The 17,336-nt window shown below is 43.8% G+C and overlaps 1 protein-coding gene across 2 annotated transcripts in view; it reads left to right on the forward strand.

The window, feature by feature from the left end:
* Positions 1-1,438: 1,438 nt before the first annotated feature.
* Positions 1,439-17,336, forward strand: part of LOC110489855 (rho GTPase-activating protein 21) — a 106,025-nt gene continuing 90,127 nt past the window's right edge. Inside the window, exons 1-3 of one of the 2 annotated variants that reach the window (XM_036944123.1) lie at positions 1,439-1,668; positions 1,821-1,872; positions 2,904-3,145. In XM_036944123.1, coding sequence (XP_036800018.1) covers positions 3,071-3,145 — 75 coding nt within the window. In that variant the 5' untranslated portion in view covers positions 1,439-1,668; positions 1,821-1,872; positions 2,904-3,070. Of the gene's footprint in view, positions 1,669-1,820; positions 1,873-2,903; positions 3,146-14,761; positions 15,669-17,336 lie in introns of those variants that run through there. The other variant, XM_036944122.1, reaches the window with a different exon arrangement.

Raw genomic sequence — 17,336 nt, forward strand, 5'->3', positions numbered from 1 at the left:
ACTCTGTGATACCATTTTCACACTACTAAACCTATCATGAATGTCCCATACATAGTGTATTAATAAACAGCATACAAACTAATATGTTTTTGCTACCATAGTATGCAAACCCCTCAAAAAATAAAGCTCAAGCCTGCACTGTCTGGTTGAGGGTCCAGCGGCTCTTTAAACAATGGATTCTCTCTGAAGCTAGGGAGCCCTCAACACATAATGGGTCAAAAGAGTCCTCCTATTGTCCCACTTCTATTGTTCTGTTGGAGTGGACTGCAAACAGAACATTGTTCCCCTTTGTCTTTGTCTGGATCAGCTGTGGAGCCTTTTTCATGCATTATGGAGTCCCATGTGTCCGCCATGCCCTACATGTCACAATAATACAGTTAGGGATCCAGCCCGTGAATGGCAAGTGGCATATTACAACTCAAGGAACACGTTGGAACCATTCAAGAACTGAAGGAGGGGGAAATGTGTTAATGTGGCCCCTACTACGTGATCCTACGTGCATGCCTTCTGTTGAAAAACATCTAGCACTGTATTTTTTGGTATCTCACATTCTACTGGAATATTTAGACTAGCTGAGTATAGAAAAAAATGTATGGATCTTGCTCAAAGAGCTAATATTATCTATGACATGCCAAGGAAATACACTGAGATGTGGAAATAGGCCTATGGAAAAAGGTTCTGATAGCTTAGCATAATATGAACAGGGAAGGAGGTTCTGAAGATAAGATGTATTGTATTTTTCTTAACAGACTATGCAGGAAGCTATTTGTCAAAGAGCCAGAGGAGAACAGGAATTGCAGCTCAGCTATGCCCATCACGCCAAGGCCCTCCATTCAGCTGACACTCTTTTCTGACAAGAGTTGACTGTGCTCTGCGCTGCACTTTGACTCATTATGGATAGTAGGTTACTTACTATACACTGTACCAGACCCAAATGAAAGTGCTGAATACAAAGTTTTGGCATCCTCCAGGTTAATTCAATTGGGTTATGTGAAGCTGGCAAGACATAGTGTCACGTACTCTCTCTCTCTCTCTCTCTCTCTCTCTCTCTCTCTCTCTCTCTCTCTCTCTCTCTCTCTCTCTCTCTCTCTCTCTCACACACACACACACACACACACACACACACACACACACCAAAGTTTTTAGCGGGCTTCCACAGCTCACCAAATTACCTTTAGATTGTTTAATTAGGCCTATAGGTCAAAGCCCTTGCATCAATGATCCTGTAAAAAGCCACTTGATTGACGTGTGTATTTAAAAAAAAACACCCTGATCAAACCTTTAGTGATGTGTCACTGAAGTGACCACTAATATTCCTGGACATTTTACGTAAGAACCTGTCCAGTTGGCTGGGTTTAAAAACACGATTTTAAACGTTGAATGTGATTGGATAATAGACCCGAGAGTGAGCAGAGGGGCGGTGTTTGTAGAAAATCGGAGATTCGTCCATCCTGCAACCTAGTCTGTTGCGCGCTGCCAACAGGGACCAAAAAGGAATACGACGAATTACTTTTTGTTTCAATTCTGTTATGAAATGTGGATGAAGAACCCTCTCGGATTTTATGAATTTTAATGAAGAACAACGCCGTGAAATGTCTCGCGTGGTCAAAATAGTAAATCTATTGTAATGGGCGTTTACCTTGTTTTTTAGCCTGATTTTCCTAACAGGTAGCTAGCCAGTGGTAACTACTCAAACGAAAATAGCCCGCTTGTTGTGGTCTTTGGTAATGGTAGTCAGCGAAAACACACTTGCATTTGACACATTGTCTATTGCTTTTGAATTACTTCTATGAGTAACAGTCATTTCTCTTCTTCTAAAGCGAGGACAATGTATAATTTTGTGTTACGGAGTTCTCCATGAATTTGTAACAGGTAGGTTGCTCATGCAGATGTACTGTCCTACCGACAGCTTCAGTTGCTGTTTGTTTGATACAAACTTGTGTTGTGATACAATGTTGTTTTTGTAAACGCACTCGCCGAAAGCGTTTCAATTTAGATCTGGACCGAATTATGTGGCTATTTTGCGACAACTATAAACCATAGTTCCATTGAACGTTCTCTGTGGTAGTTCGTTGTGTGGCTTTGGGCGCATGATGGCTGATATTTGCTCGTGCTTTCATTGGCAACCTATCCAGAAAACTCGTGCGTCAATCTTAGGCTACTGTGTGTATGCAATCCAGTCGTGTCTCTAAACAGAATAGTATTTTGATTAATATCAATTGTATTATGCATATCTACACCTGACCATTTGGCATTGGACATCGGTCAAGCATTGCAACAAAGTAATAAAATAAATATTTAAAAAAAACACCCTAAGCGACTTGGTCGTTATACCACATGCTTATCAAACGGCATGTAACCCAGCTGTCGACTGTCGTCAGTATCTCGATTTAGGTCAAACAAGTGGATACCACAATCATGCTACAATGACAACAACGCACTTCATTGCATCTGATGGCAACTGAGATCGGACCATGCAGGATTATGATAATCACAGTTCATTGTTTACAAGCAATAGTAGTGTAATACAGTACAAGTAGCCATCTCCTGCCGAAGTGCTCTCAACAGGATTGGATCCTGGACTGATGCGCAACTGAATGTGGAATACAAGAGCAATTACATTTGTTTATAGATGGCTTATATTGAATGTGTTATTGTGTTGGTCTTTCGTTGCATAATAACCAATGTGACAGAGTATATTTGACGGCCCATGGGTATCCCACCAGTGTGTAAACATTTGTGAATGTAGCCTAATAAACTTTTAAAAAAAAAGCTGAGACCAAGAAGCACAAGACCCAGTCATTCAAATGGCCTACTGGGGAGGTGCTTGTTGTGAGTCTCGGATAGGGTGCATGTATTCATTTCATCATCTTTTAACTTTCTACTGTGTTTATTCCATGTAGAGTTTTACAATCAACGAAAATGAAGAGGGAGGACTGTGGTGTGGATTAGAACCCTTTCTGCTCCCACCGTGGCTGAACGGAGTAGCCTATCACTTGGTTTTGGATCTCTCCCCCTTTCTCAATGTGGGCTCCAAAGGACTTTTGCCTTGGTGGTTTGAAATGAAATAATGGCGACACGTTGGACCGATTCACCGCAAGACGATGAAGAGAATAAACCCGGAGACGTATCTCGAAGTTGTGAGGTAAGACTTTTCCCACATTTTAGGTGTGGTAAGGCTGAGAATGTGACAGTCCCCGTAAGCTTGCGGTGCAATCTCACATCAGACAAGTGCTTGTTTCTAATTGTGACAGTGGCGTGTCTTGCCCACCGTTAAATTTGCATAGACACAAATCCTAGGAATGCATTTTAATCACCAATGTAGTCTAGAGATAACAGCTGTCTATCACTGGGGTGTCAATCAACAAGCCCTTTGATTAGAGTTCCTGAACCAATTCAAAGGAGATGTTGTGCTCTTGAGGGCATCATTTCAGTGTGATCCTTTTTATCAACACTGGCACTGTGTTGCACTTGCTACACAATGTTTTGTACTTGGTTCACGCTCACTAGTTATTGAAAGTTATGCCGGAAACAAGCACAATGCACACCATCTGTTGGAACAGCAACACATTTGAGACTATAGCATTTACCTCAGACCCACTGACTATAATAGGTCAGACTTGTAATGCTTTCATTGTTTTGTAACCCACAGAATGTTATTGTGATGCATGGAGGACTTGATGCCATGCTTGTTGTTAGTGATGTACAGGTAACTGCCAAAATAAAGCAAACACCACCATAAAGTGTATTTTTTTAATAGGGTGTTGGGCCACCACGAGTCAGAACAGCTTCAATGCACCGTGGCATAGATTCTACAAGTATCTGGAACTCATTCTTCCACAAGAAATTCCATTGGTGTTTTGTTGATGGTGGTGGAAAACACTGTCTCAGGCACTGCTCCAGAATCTCCCATAAGTGTTCAATTTGGTTGAGATCTGGCAACTTAGACGGAAATGGCATATGGTTGACATATTTTTCATTCTCATCAGACCATTCAGTGACTCTTGCCCTGTGTGGATGGGGACATTGTCATACTATGGGGGCGTAGCCAAAGCAATGTCCTGCCTATCATTTCTATACATGAGCGTGATGGGATTGCTTAATTAACTCAGGAACCACACCTGTGTGGAAGGGTCTGCTTTCAAAATACGTTGTATGCCTCATTTACTCAAGTGTTTCCGTATTTTGTTGGCAGTTACCTGTACATCAATAGGCCTATGTCTGGAATACAAGGTGGTGCCATCTGTTATTTCAGGCCAATAGGTACACTTGATGCTGACCGTCACCAACACATGCTGAATGCTATTACAAAGACACTACGCGACACTGCTGTTTGATAATGATCCTCACTTTCATAAACCCATGACCTTTTGCGCTGCTGTGAATCCCGGTGCAAAGTTTCTATGTACAAACTCCCACTGAGTGACTTAAGTGTTGGAGAGCAATGCGACGGCATTCACATCTGCCGGCGTGTGAGGTGACAGAGTTCGCTTCTCTTTTTTTTATAACCACTTTCCGAGTGCTTACGGCGTCCAAATAGAATTTCCATTTGCTGATCTAATCTTACTGTCCGTTTTCTGGCCAGCCCTATACCAAGCTAAGATAAATGCCACATTCTAGAACACATCTCTAACCTCATCCCAAGCCCCCATGAGCACAGTGGCATCCACAGTTACATCATCTTCATCAGAGGCTGGCTGCATGTCATAACAGTATAGCAGCAGCATGTTTTGGATTTACCCGTCATGCGAAATGGCAAAACCACTACTGCGTAATCCTCTTACCCAGTGCAGGAGTGTGTACTGTATGGATGTCAAATCGTTGGGAGCAGGGCAGGCAAGGAATGGATGGCAGGGGAGTGTTGGAAGGAAGGGGCGCCATGGAAAGGGGGAGTGAGGTGTGCAGGTGTGATCATTGGCGGTCGGTCAGAAGTTGTCTGAGGTAAGCTATTCTGAAGTCCCAAGTTCGAAGCGGTGCGGATCTCGAAGCTCAAAGCAGACAATAAAGCCCTATAATACATTAGGAAGCAAGCATGGAGGGGGAATAACACCTAAAAAAAACTACAGCATACTTGGTTCCATATTCTGGAAGGCTATGACTTTTATAGCCAGGCATGGATCTGTGAAGTAGCCTTGTGGTTTGGTTTTTACTCCCAGCAGTTGTTCCAGTCTAGTACCTCTCAAGCCACCTAAAGATTTCCTCTTCACCAAGTTAAACTATAACCACAGTTTCACAGCAGGTGATTCTGAATCTTTCAGCAGACATAAATTTAGCATCTATCATGTTTTTGTACAATGTCCTCTCTTTCTCGCATTCCTCTCTTTCCCGGTACTTACTACTGTAAGCAAACATGTACTCACAGTCCCACTTCTTCCCTATTTCGTCGCTGTTTCACTTGTCTGTGCCTTACTTTAACGCTGTGCTGCTGGGTCATTCTATGGTAATGGAATTATGCTGAGACTCAAATGTTTCACTTTAATAAACCATACAGCTATGCAAAATGGCTACTTTGAACAGTTTACACAGTAAAAAAAAAACACATTTACTGGAAAACTGCAGATGCAAAGTTTGCTAACATAATTGCGGTAAAACCTCCCACAGTTTTGTTTTGTAAAATGTGCATTGGAAATTGTTAAAAGTAGTCATTGTGCATAGTTATACTGTTTGTTAAACATTGAAATACATAAATACAATACAGTTTTCGTTTGGTATACATTTTGAAAGTGAAAACATTTCAGTCTTATTGTCATTCCATTACCATGGAATTGCCTGTCTCAAACTTTGTTTTTGGATGATAAATGTCCACAATTGCAGCTGAGGGCTCTTAAAGACAGTGGTGGAAAAAGTACCCAATTGTCATACTTGAGTAAAAGTATACATATCCTAATAGAAAGTTATTCAAGTAAAAGTGAAAGTCACCCAGTAAAATAGTACTTGAGTAAAAGTATTTGGTTTTAAATATACATAAGTATATTTTAGCAATTACATGTACTTTTGATACTTAAGTATCAAAAGTAGAAGTAAAATTATAAATCATTTCAAATTCCATATGTTAAGCAAAGCAGACGGCACCGTTTTCTTGTTTTTAAAAGGTACGGATAGGCAGGGGCACGCTCAAACACTCAGACATTATTTACAAAAGATGCATTTCTGTTTAGTGAGTCAGCCAGCCTGTAGGGATGACCATGTGTTCTCTTGATAATTGCATCAATTTCACAGTTTCCCTGTCCTGCTACGCATTGAAAATATAAGGAGTACTTTGGGTTTCTCAGTAAAAAGTACAATATTTTCTTTAGGAATGTAGTGAAGAAAAAGTTATAAATACCCAATAAAAACTAGTAGTACTTTAAAGTGTTTTTCCTTGAGTACTTTACACCACTGTTTAAAGACCCCAAAGATGACAATGCAGGACTGCTCTGCCCAAAGGCCTATGTCCCAGTCCACTATTTGAAAAATGACAGCGGTCAAAGGTGAGGTCCTCCAGAGGTTGATGTAGGATCCTGAAGAACAAATGCCCCTCTTATTTCACAATTTCTCCTTTCAAACATGGAGGTAGATGGAAATGCAAAGATGTAGCCACGTGTCAGCGCTGTGCTCTTTACGCCCGAAGCCCCCTTTTGTGAGCAATAATCAGCACCTGCGGCCTGGCATGTGGGAACTGGGCAGGTGCTACTCTGTACCTGCCAACACACACGCAGACACACACACTTCCATCCCTTGTCTCGTACCCGAGCGCCACTGCTTATGAAATCCCATTCCCTCGGGTCTAATGAGAGTTCAGGCCCCAGGCAACCAGGGCAGGATAGAGGCTGGGGGGGGGGGGGGTTGTAGTGGAGCTGCCTCTGTCCCATTCACTCCCATCCCCTTAATGAGGGAGATTTCAAGGCCTGTCTTCTCCTAACCCCCTCTCCCCGGCTGTGAGGAAAGTGACGGTAGCCACGCAGGGGTAATTTAGGCACAGCTGCTCACAGTCATTAGGAGAAAAACACTCCACATACACACCCCACTCCTCAACCCTCCCCCTGTATTCAGGGCTGGGTCCAGCATGACCAGCTGAGGCCTCTCTCCTCGTGAGTGTCTGGCTCTGGGGTTCATCCTGGGTGATCCTCTCTTACCACTCTCAACTAACCCAAACATGATGCTCAATCCACAATTAGAAGGACCTATGGTCCTGTTGCCTACCCTTTCATTCACATAATACTATGGCTGTTGAGCTGTTTGCTCAGAATTTGTGACGTATTGATCCGTTATAAAAGGATGTTAGTGAGGAAGGTCTGTCGCTGTCCCTCCCTAACCAACTACCTCTGACTATGATGGTTCAAACCATTTCATTGTGTTCGTGTTGATGCAGGGGTGTGCATTCCTGCACTAGGTCAGTGCCGGTTGTCATTGTACCCAACCTCCAATGGCTATCTGTGTTTCCTCTTTCCGACATGTATCGATCCATCCCCTGCTCAGAGAGAGAGAGAGAGAGGGAGGGAAAGAGGAGTAGCTGTGTTTTGAGTGCTGTTGATGCACTCCTCTTTCCACTAGACGTAGCCTCTCCCTCCCCTGTAAATCCTGCTCTTTTATCCCCGATGCATTTGTCTTTCACTCGCCCTCTATTCCGACATGTTTTCTGTGACGCTATATTTAACCCCAGGGGGTTGAAGTAAAAAAATAAAAACATTATTTCCTTCCCTGGCATTCTGCTTGAAGCCAGAATGCCAGTTTCCAGAAAGCGCTATTTTTAACAGTGAGTTTGATGTTCTGTGGTCAGTGCACTCCATGTGGACTGTAGTGTCCATGTGAATGCTGTCCGGTTTGGGTGGAAACTCAAAGTGAAAGACTTTCCCACAGTCTATCCCAACACCACAGTCCTCGTGTCAGACACATTTTCATGTAGTCCCAGTCTCAATTACGCCTTTTATGATCTCACTGTTACGATGAGCTGAAGTTTTTTTCGGGGGGGGGTTGAGATTTAATCTCATCCTTAGTAAATATTTACTTTCATTTTGTTTTGTCATTTATCAATGCTTAAGTTAGAAATACAAATGAGCTGGAATTGTGGAGATTTGATGCCCCCCCCCCCGTACAAGAAACACACACCCTGTCTTGGGGGATTTACCAGGAGTGTCCTTTCTAAGGGCTTTCCCTGTATGCAAACACCAAGATTGGCCCTCAGCCTGTTATTGTCACGACTGTGAGTGTGTGTTCAATGTGTTTTTGGGCATTCCCTATCTGGGTCAAGCCTGCCATCAATTGCCCCTTTTTTTTTTTTTTTTCCTGGAAGAGACAATAGGAAGCTCTGACATGTGTGGCCTCGTTGGACTGAAGGTCACCTATTCATAGCTACTTTGCCGTGGTGTGTGTTTCATTTGGGCACACCTACTCATTCCAGGGTTTTTCTTTATTTTTACTGTTTTCTACATAGTTTTGATGTCTTCAGTATTATTCTACTACGAAATAACACATATGGAATAATGTAGTAACCAAAAAAGTGTTAAACAAATCAAAATATATTTTACATTTTGAGAGTCTTCAAAGTAGCCACCCTTTGCCTTGATGACAGCTTTGCACACTCTCGGCATTCTCTCAACCAGCTTCACTTGGAAGGCTTTTCCAACAGTCAAAGGTGTTCCCATATATGCTGAGCACTTGTTGGCTGATTTCCCTTCACTCTGTGGTCAAACTCTTAACCAAACCATCTCATCTGGGTTGATGTCAGGTGATTGTGGAGACCAGGTCATCTGATGCAGCACTCATCACTCTCCTTCTTGGTCAAATAACCCTTACACAGGACAATGCTGGGTCATTGTCCTGTTGAAAAACAAATGATGATCTCACTAAGCGCAAACCAGATGGGATGGCGTATCGCTGCAGAATGCTGTGGTAGCCATGCTAGTTAAGTGTGCCTTGAATTCTAAATAAATAACCGACAGTGTCACCAGCAAAGCACAATCACAACACGTCCATGCTTCACGTGGGAAATACACACGCAGAGATCATCCGTTAACCAACTCTGCGTCTCACAAAGACACGGCAGTTGGAACCAAAAATCTCAAATTTGGACTCATCGGACCAAAGGACAGATTTCCACCGGTCTAATGTCCATTGCTCGTGTCTCTTCTTATTAATGGTGTCCTTTAGTATTGGTTTCTTTGCAGCAATTTGACCACGAAGGCCTGATTCACGCAGTCTCCTCTGAACAGTTGATGTTGAACTCTGTGAAACATTTATTTGGGCTACATTTTGTGGCTGGTAATTCTAATGAATTTATCATCTGTAGCAGAGGTAACTCTGCTCTTCCATTTCTGTGGCAGTCCTCATGAGAGCCAGTTTCATCATGGCACTTGATTGTTTTTGCAACTGCTCTTGAAATGTTCTGTATTGACTGACCTTCATGTCTTTAAAGTAATGATGGACTGTCGTTTCTCTTTGCTTATTTGAGCTGTTCTTGCCATAATATGGACCTACACTTTTACCAAATAGGGCTATCTTCTGTGTACCACCCCTAAATTGTCACAACACAAGGAAAGAAGGCACACCTGTTATTTGAAATGCATTCCAGGTGACTACCTCATGAAGCTAGTTGAGAGAATGCCAAGAGTGTGCAACGCTTTCTTTGAGGCAAAGGGTGGCTACTTTGAAGAATCTCAAATGTAAAACATATTTTGATTTTTAAAACCTTTAAAAATGTGTTTTATTCCATATGTGTTATTTCATAGTTCTGATTTCTTCACTATTATTCAACAATGTAGTAAAAATAAAGGGAAAAAACCCTTGAATGAGTAGGTGTGTCCAAACTTTTGACTGGTACTGTATGTGTGGTCGTTACCTACCACGCGTTGACCCCATTTTTTCTTTGCGTTGATCCCATCTTTTCTTCTGGTCGAGGGATGAAGTCCCCTCACGGCTTGGCCCTGCTGGATGTTATATCTCTCTCTCTCTCTCAAACTGGCTATGAGCTGAATGCCATTATGGCACTGGAGAGAGGGACGGATGGATGAAGAGGGGAGGGGGTCAGGAAGAAGAGAGATTAGCTGGTGGAAAACATGCCAGCCCTTTTCTTTCTCTCTTCCCCCCCTCTTTACTCCAACTGGCTCACTGTCACAGCTTCTTCTGCCTGGATGCCCCCGTCCTTCTGGAAGATAAAGGGACGGTGTAGAAAGAAGTGGAGGAGGGGAAAGACAGGCAGACAGACACTGCAGCACCAGTCTAATGCTCACTGAAGCCGAGGTGGTGTCCATTACATATGCCCAAGGCGTCTATGCTGCCTCTGTCTTTCTGTTTCTCAAGACACGCCACACTGATGCTGATATGTAGTAGTATGAAGTACAAGGACGCAACTTCGCCCACCTTACATTGCGGTCGTACTCTCTCCGTTTCTCCTTTTTTTTCCTTTTTTCATTTGTTTCCCTCTAGTTTTTATTCATCAAGTCACAGATAAACACTGTCGGTGCGGATGGATGAATGTGCGTACAGGGGGATGGGCATTATCATGCCAAATAGTGACCGGCTGCCAACTCCTGCTATGAGCCTGATCAGCCATCCTGTCAACCCCCCCCCCCCCCCTCTTTCTCTCTGTCTCACTCCTTCACGATACAGATGCTAAAAGTTTAGTCTCTTTCAATGCCTTTTGACGGCCGCTGACTAACACTTATCTCCCTCCATAACAGAAATTGCCTTGGAAATATGGTTTCTTTGATGTACAACTGCGTCATCTTCCAGCTACTCTTCAGCTGATAGGCTACATGCAGTTATTATACCAAACCGATTCCCATAAAGACAAATTATGCTCAATTATTGGCAGTGGCATCTAAACCTTTGATGTGCGTAGATCTCAGACCACAAATCTAATGGGAAGAAGTTGCCTGTCCTTTTCGTTTCCTTACCAGTAATTTCCTGCATACCAGCTTTTCTCCTGACTTGCAAATCTACCTCCAAAAGCACTTTCACTTCTTTTCCTGTGTGTTTTTCAATGAGAGCTTACGTAAGGTTGTTATCGGGGTCATATCTTGAGCTCTGGTGTTAGTAGGGGCTTTGAGGTTCTTGGCAGGAAACCACATTATTTCCTGTCGGCGTCAGTACTGAAAATCAGCAAGGGCACCCTGATGAATGAATGATTTCATGAATGAACGGCAGAATGAGGGAACGGTAGAGAAAATGTAGTTCTTATTCTAATGTCGGAGGCCGATGTTTGGTGTTTTTGTACAATATCCTTTGGCCAATGTATTGGGAAATCTTAGAAACCGAGACCTGTAGTTGACCTGACACCAAAGCCCACTCACTGTATGTCGGTTCACAGTTCAGTTCACCTAGATTAAGCTATTTGGAGTAGGTGTAGTTTAGACTGTGATACAATACCATGTCTCTGTCCCTCCATGGCACATGCATGCGCTGTGTGTCGTTCAGAGCAGCAGGGCCTGTGCGTTGGGCATTGATTTTGTGTGTGTGTGTGTGTGGGGGGACGAGCGATGGAACTGCACGTCTGCACCACACGATCCATAACTCAGGATTGATTGGATTATATTGGTGGGGAACGGGGTGATGGTGCTCTGGACCAGCCTATTCCTGGTAGTGGGAGGATGGGATGGGGGGGGGTGCACAGCCACGTTTCAGCAGAACGTTACAACAGCATGTTGTTCAGCTGCTATTTATAGGCAGAGGCTCACACGTGGTATTTTCCAAATTCTTTGTTGTTGTTTGCCCTTTTCATCTCTCCTCTTTCCAGATGTTTTGGACACATTATGTATGAGAGTGACAGATTTGTCTGGATTAGCTTAGTCCCCATCATGCCTTCCACAGCCTTTGTCATCTTTGATCTTTTGCATTAGCTACATTGACGAAACGGCAGCTTTTCATTGGTCACACCACATTTGAGATTTTGCCAGTTAGCCTAATGGCTATTTTGAAGGGTTATGCTCATAGGGAGCAGAGCAGTCATTTCCGAAGTCAGTCATGGGTTGTGATTATGTACCTGGGGGAGAGTGCGGTGGTTACAGGGGCCAATGGCTATGAATCCTCCCACTTTGTTGATGCGATGCCGTGGATGGGGCCCCGAGTGGGTCATCCAGTCTAGACATGGTGAGTGGCCAGAGTGACCTGCCTGACACCAGTGTGTTTTGTAGCCTTCTGACCCACAGTGGTCCCCTGAACGTGCTACTGCCTACACTGTCAGACACCTCTGATATATGTTGATCCCCAAACCTATTCCTCTGTCACCTACATCCATTCCACACAGAGTTATCACAATAACTAACAATAGAAAGATGGGTTAGGGTTTCATAAGCTGATTCCAGCCTTAACATGCTAGATACACTCCTGAGCATTCTTTCTTTCACATAGGTCTAAAGTCTGCACCAATGGGGCTAGAGGTATAGCTTGGCAGTGTTAGTATGTGTTGGTTTTAGCTATCCCTATGCACACAGGCTATTGGATTGTTGCGCTTTTCCCTTCAGGCAGTGGCAAGCTGACATCCTGTGGTTCTCTAATTTATTGTGTGCGTGCGTGTGTTTTTTGTGTGTAGTAAGGTAGTATAAAAAATGCATGAAGGCCCTGTAGCCCTCTACTCAATATCATTGCCTGCCACTGTTAGGCTGGCAATTAGTCATGGCCTCGGTAATTTCGGTTCTGATGTGAGCATCACAGGTTTCAGTGATGAAACTGTTAATGTCACAAAATAATAACCCTCTGGATATGATAGAACATCAAGGGTTCCAGCAGCACTCAACTCTGCATATTCACCCTTCAATAATCCAGTGCTCTCATATTCTTTTAGCTAATCCAGTCTCTTGGGTTTTATTGGTTTTGTTTTTGAGATACTGAGTAGAGGTCGACCGATTTTAATCGGAATGGCCGATTTAATTAGGGCCGATTTTTCAAGTTTTCATAACAATCTGCATTTTTTGACACCGATCATGGCCGATCTCATTGCACTCCACGAGGAGACTGCGTGGCAGGCTGACTACCTGTTATGCGAGTGCAGCAAGGAGCCACGGTAAGGTGCTAGCTAGCATTTGGCCAGGTCGCAATTGTAAATGAGAACTTGTTCTCAACTTGCCTACCTGGTTAAATAAAGGTGAAATAAAAAAAAATAAAAAATACATGTAATTTATTTAAAACTAGGTAAATTGTGTCACTTCTCTTGCAACAGAGTCGGGGTATATACAGCAGTTTGGGCCACCTGGCTCACATTGCGAACTGTGAAGACTATTTCTTCCTAACAAAGACAGCCAACTTCGCCAAACGGGGGATGATTTAACAAAAGCGCATTTGCAAAAAAAAAAAAGCATCGTTGCACGAATGTACCTAACCATAAACATCAATGCCTTTCTTAAAATCAATACACAAGTATATATTTTTTAAACCTGCATATTTAGTTAAAAGAAAGTCAGGGAATATGCAACAGTTTGGGCTGCCTGGCTCGTTGCAAACTAATTTGCCAGAATTTTATGTAATTATGACATAACATTGAAGGTTGTGCAATGTAACAGGAATATTTAGACTAACGGATGCCACCCGTTAGATAAAATATGGAACGGTTCTGTATTTCACTGAAAGAATAAACATTTTATTTTTACAATTTTTGTTTCTGGATTTGACCATATTAATGACCTAATACTGTGTAGTATTTCTGTGTTATGTTATAATTATGTCTATGATTTGGTATTGGTCAGAGCAGTCTAACTTGAGCGGTGGTAGGCATCAGCAGGCTCGTAAGCATTCATTCAAACAGCACTTTACCGCGTCTGCCAGCAGCTCTTCGCAATGCTTCAAGCATTGCACTGTTTATGACTTCAAGCCTATCAACTCCTGGGATTAGGCTGGTGCAACCGATGTGAAATGGCTAGCTAGTTAGTGGGGTGCGCGCTAATAGCGTTTCAAATGTCACTCGCTCTGAGACTTGGAGTAGTTGTTCCCCTAGTTGTTCCCCTTGCAGCGTGATGGGTAACGATGCTTCGAAGGTGGCTGTTGTCGATGTGCTCCTGGTTCGAGCCCAGGGAGGGGCGAGGAGAGGGACGGAAGCTATACGGTTACACTAGCAATAAAGTGCCTATAAGAACATCCAAAAGTATATGAAATACAAATGGGATAGAGAGAGAGAGTCCTATAATTCCTATGATAACCTCAACCTAAAACTTCTTACCTGGGAATATTGAAGACTCATGAAAGCTGGTGGTTCCTTTTAACATATGTTCTCATGCGCATGTTCTGAGCAAGGAACTTAAACGTTAGCTTTTTTACATGGCACATATTGCACTTTTACTTTCTTCTCCAACACTTTGTTTTTGCATTATTTAAACCAAATTGAACATGTTGAATTATTTATTTGAGGCTAAATTGATTTGATGTATTATATTAGGTTAAAATAGTGTTCATTCAGTATTGTTGTAATTGTCATTTTACAAATAAATAAATACATTTTTAAAAAATCATCAGATTAATCAGTATCGGCTTTTTTTGGTCCTCCAATAATCGGTATCGGCGTTGAAAAATCATGATCGATCGACCTCTGATACTGAGATAAGACTGTTAAGAAAAGCCGGGTTTGACTGGATGTTTATTTTTTACTCGGGCGAGAAACTTTGGATGTGCTCCGTCTGTTTTGAGGGTGGGGCTGCGTCACTCCTTTCTCTTGCTCTCATCCAGGGAGTATTCCTCCTGTGAAGAAAATAGATTTATGCTAAAATTAGTAAATAAATATATAAAGGAAGGAAGCCGGTGAGAGTACCCGCATTGCCTGCAAACTGCAGAGTCACTCAGGACTCCTCTGTGGAGGCAGATGCACTGCAGAATCCTCTCCGTCTCACTCAAGACGACACAGCTAGGAGCTTCTTAAGACTACCATCTTTCATAATGACTTTTACATTTGACAGTATAGGTGAGTGGGCACAGTTGCAGTGACTCTTACCTGTTCTCGTCTTGCTGGAGTAGAGTTGGTTTCAGGACTGTCAGCAGCGGGGGGAGGTAGAGGACTTGTGCCTTCTGTCCTAGTCGGTTTGGTGCCCCTCTGACGCAGCACCCCTTTCCGATCGGTGCAAGCTATCACAGCTCCTCCGACTGCCTGGCACGGCTGCAGACACCGGCACCGAGAGTCACAGCACAGCCTGCTGAGAAGACTGTCAAGAGGGGAGAGAGAATCTGCCTCCCAGGACTCTGCAGGTGTAGCTCCCAATTCTGTCACTCGTAGGTAACCATGGAAACTCCTGTCCATCAATTTAGAATTGGACCGTAACCAAGGAGTGTTGATGTCTCTCTTGTCACGGCCACAGACACCAAAGTCTCTGAGGATCTCCTGCATCCCATCTTTTTTTGTGGTGTATTTATGTGTTCACTGGTCCTGCAGTGTACTAATGTATGTATTATTAAGATAGTGTTAATGAGCTTTGAAGGGGATGCCCACATCTGACAAAATGCCCGCTGGACGCACAGATGGGCATAGGGATGCTGCCGCCTCCTGACGACGTGTTGTCCACCCTGTCCATACCTCCTTCTCTGCCAGGACACCGGAATACGATTGGTAACAGCCAGGGTTGGGGGACACACAGTTGACACTGACAGGCAGCCCTGGGGCAGTGCCCCCCGCCTCCCCGTAGCTAATCATGGCTCACCTCAAGGTGCTGGACTGCGTGATGAACAACAACTGGAGCGCTCTCTGTGACCTGTACTGCGCCTGGAGCAATCAGGTCGGTCCTAACTCTCTCCGCTAGCTCCTTCCTTAGATGTTCTGTGAAGTTGACAACGTGGCATAGAGACGTTACTTCTTCATTGAGAAAGCAGCTTTGATGCAGTGTGGCATGGTTTATACCCCCTTTCTCCTCGCAGCTTCACTCTCATGTCCCTTCTCAGCCCCTCTCCTCTACTGGTGTCTAAGAAAGGCACCCCTGACACCTTGCATATTTCTAGCTCTATTCGCTACTCCAGCGTGGCACAGGAACCAGTAAACCGGTGTCATGGTGATCTCTGGACCGTTACCCTGTACTGTAGCGCTGCATAGTTAAAGTTACATTGAGTTGTGCAGTATTTATGTGTGACGTCTGTTTTTATTTTGGGAGCAGCACTGCAGACTACAGTACTTCCTCTCTGTGCAACGTGTGTGTGTGCACGTGCATGCTTGATCTGCTGTAGGCTATTTACTGTAGTGCTGTCTGTGGACTTGTGTGTGCGCATTTGTCTCGTGTTCAATTGGGCACTCTTCTGTGGCAGGCTACTTCAATCTTCTCACTGCAAAAGCAACACTGTACTTATTGTTCCCCAAATTATTTTTTTGCGCCTTCTCCCGTGTGGAGTGACAGCAGGGTTGCTCTCTCTCGCCCCGTCCGCTAATTTAATTTTAGCCACACTGAAAGTTGTTTGTGTCCCACGCCGAACTGACAGCCCTCTATTTGCTGTGTGGTGCTGCTGGCTACGGCCTTTGAAAACGGCCTTTGTGTACCGGCTGCACCAAGGCTTCATGAAATATTCAGTCAGACACCTGGCCATGAAGGGAGCAGATAGAGAAGCTCCATCCCCATCTTATCACTCCACTAACCCTCACTCTTAGTCCCTTCAAAGACCAAGAAATAATGCGTAACAATATAACGTTGATCTGTGTGTTACAAAAGGCAAATATCCCCTGTGTGGTATTTCAATATGTTGGCCACTTAAAAGAAGATTAGTCACAAACTCCGGCTTTGAACTTGTCCTTTTCTTTCTTTCTTTCTTTCTTTCTTTGCCGGACGGCCAGACAACGTTCCAGTGTACAGTGGGGTTCAATAGAGTGATTCCTTTCATCCTCTTTTTAATGCAGGTTTTCTGTGCCCTCGCTCGGCTCCCTTCCTGCTAGATGGGGATTAGGCTGCTCCGTGTTTGTATGGGGCCCTGCTTCTTTTGTTGAATATTCAATACCACACTGCAAAACCAAAACTTGGAATATCTCATCGGAGATCAAGTTCCAAGGGGAGACAACTCTTTTCATCAGCCGACAACACAGTGAAATACAACAGAGACATTTGCCTTTGTCCATCTGCACGTGTATGCCTTCTTTCACCTTAGTTAACACAGTGCGCAGGGTTAAACAGCATTGTGGGAGTGTGTGTATGTGTGTGTCAAGGGGCACCTTGTCACAGCCCTGCTCTGTCAAACCTCTGATCTCTGATATAGGAGGTGGATTAATAATTCATAGTGGGCCCAGCAGTGAGCAGCCCAATTAGCTTCCGTTGCATCTGGGGGGGCCCTGGGGAGCAGAATTGGCCCACCTGCTCTCTGTCTCGTGTGTGTGTGTGTGTGTGTGTGCGAGCGAGGGATGACTGTGTATGCGATGGGCTGGGTCTTTGTCTGGACCTCTCTGGAGGATATTCCTCACGCTACCTACA

The sequence above is a fragment of the Oncorhynchus mykiss genome, chromosome 15 (assembly GCF_013265735.2).
Source record: "Oncorhynchus mykiss isolate Arlee chromosome 15, USDA_OmykA_1.1, whole genome shotgun sequence".
Lineage (NCBI taxonomy): Eukaryota > Metazoa > Chordata > Actinopteri > Salmoniformes > Salmonidae > Oncorhynchus > Oncorhynchus mykiss.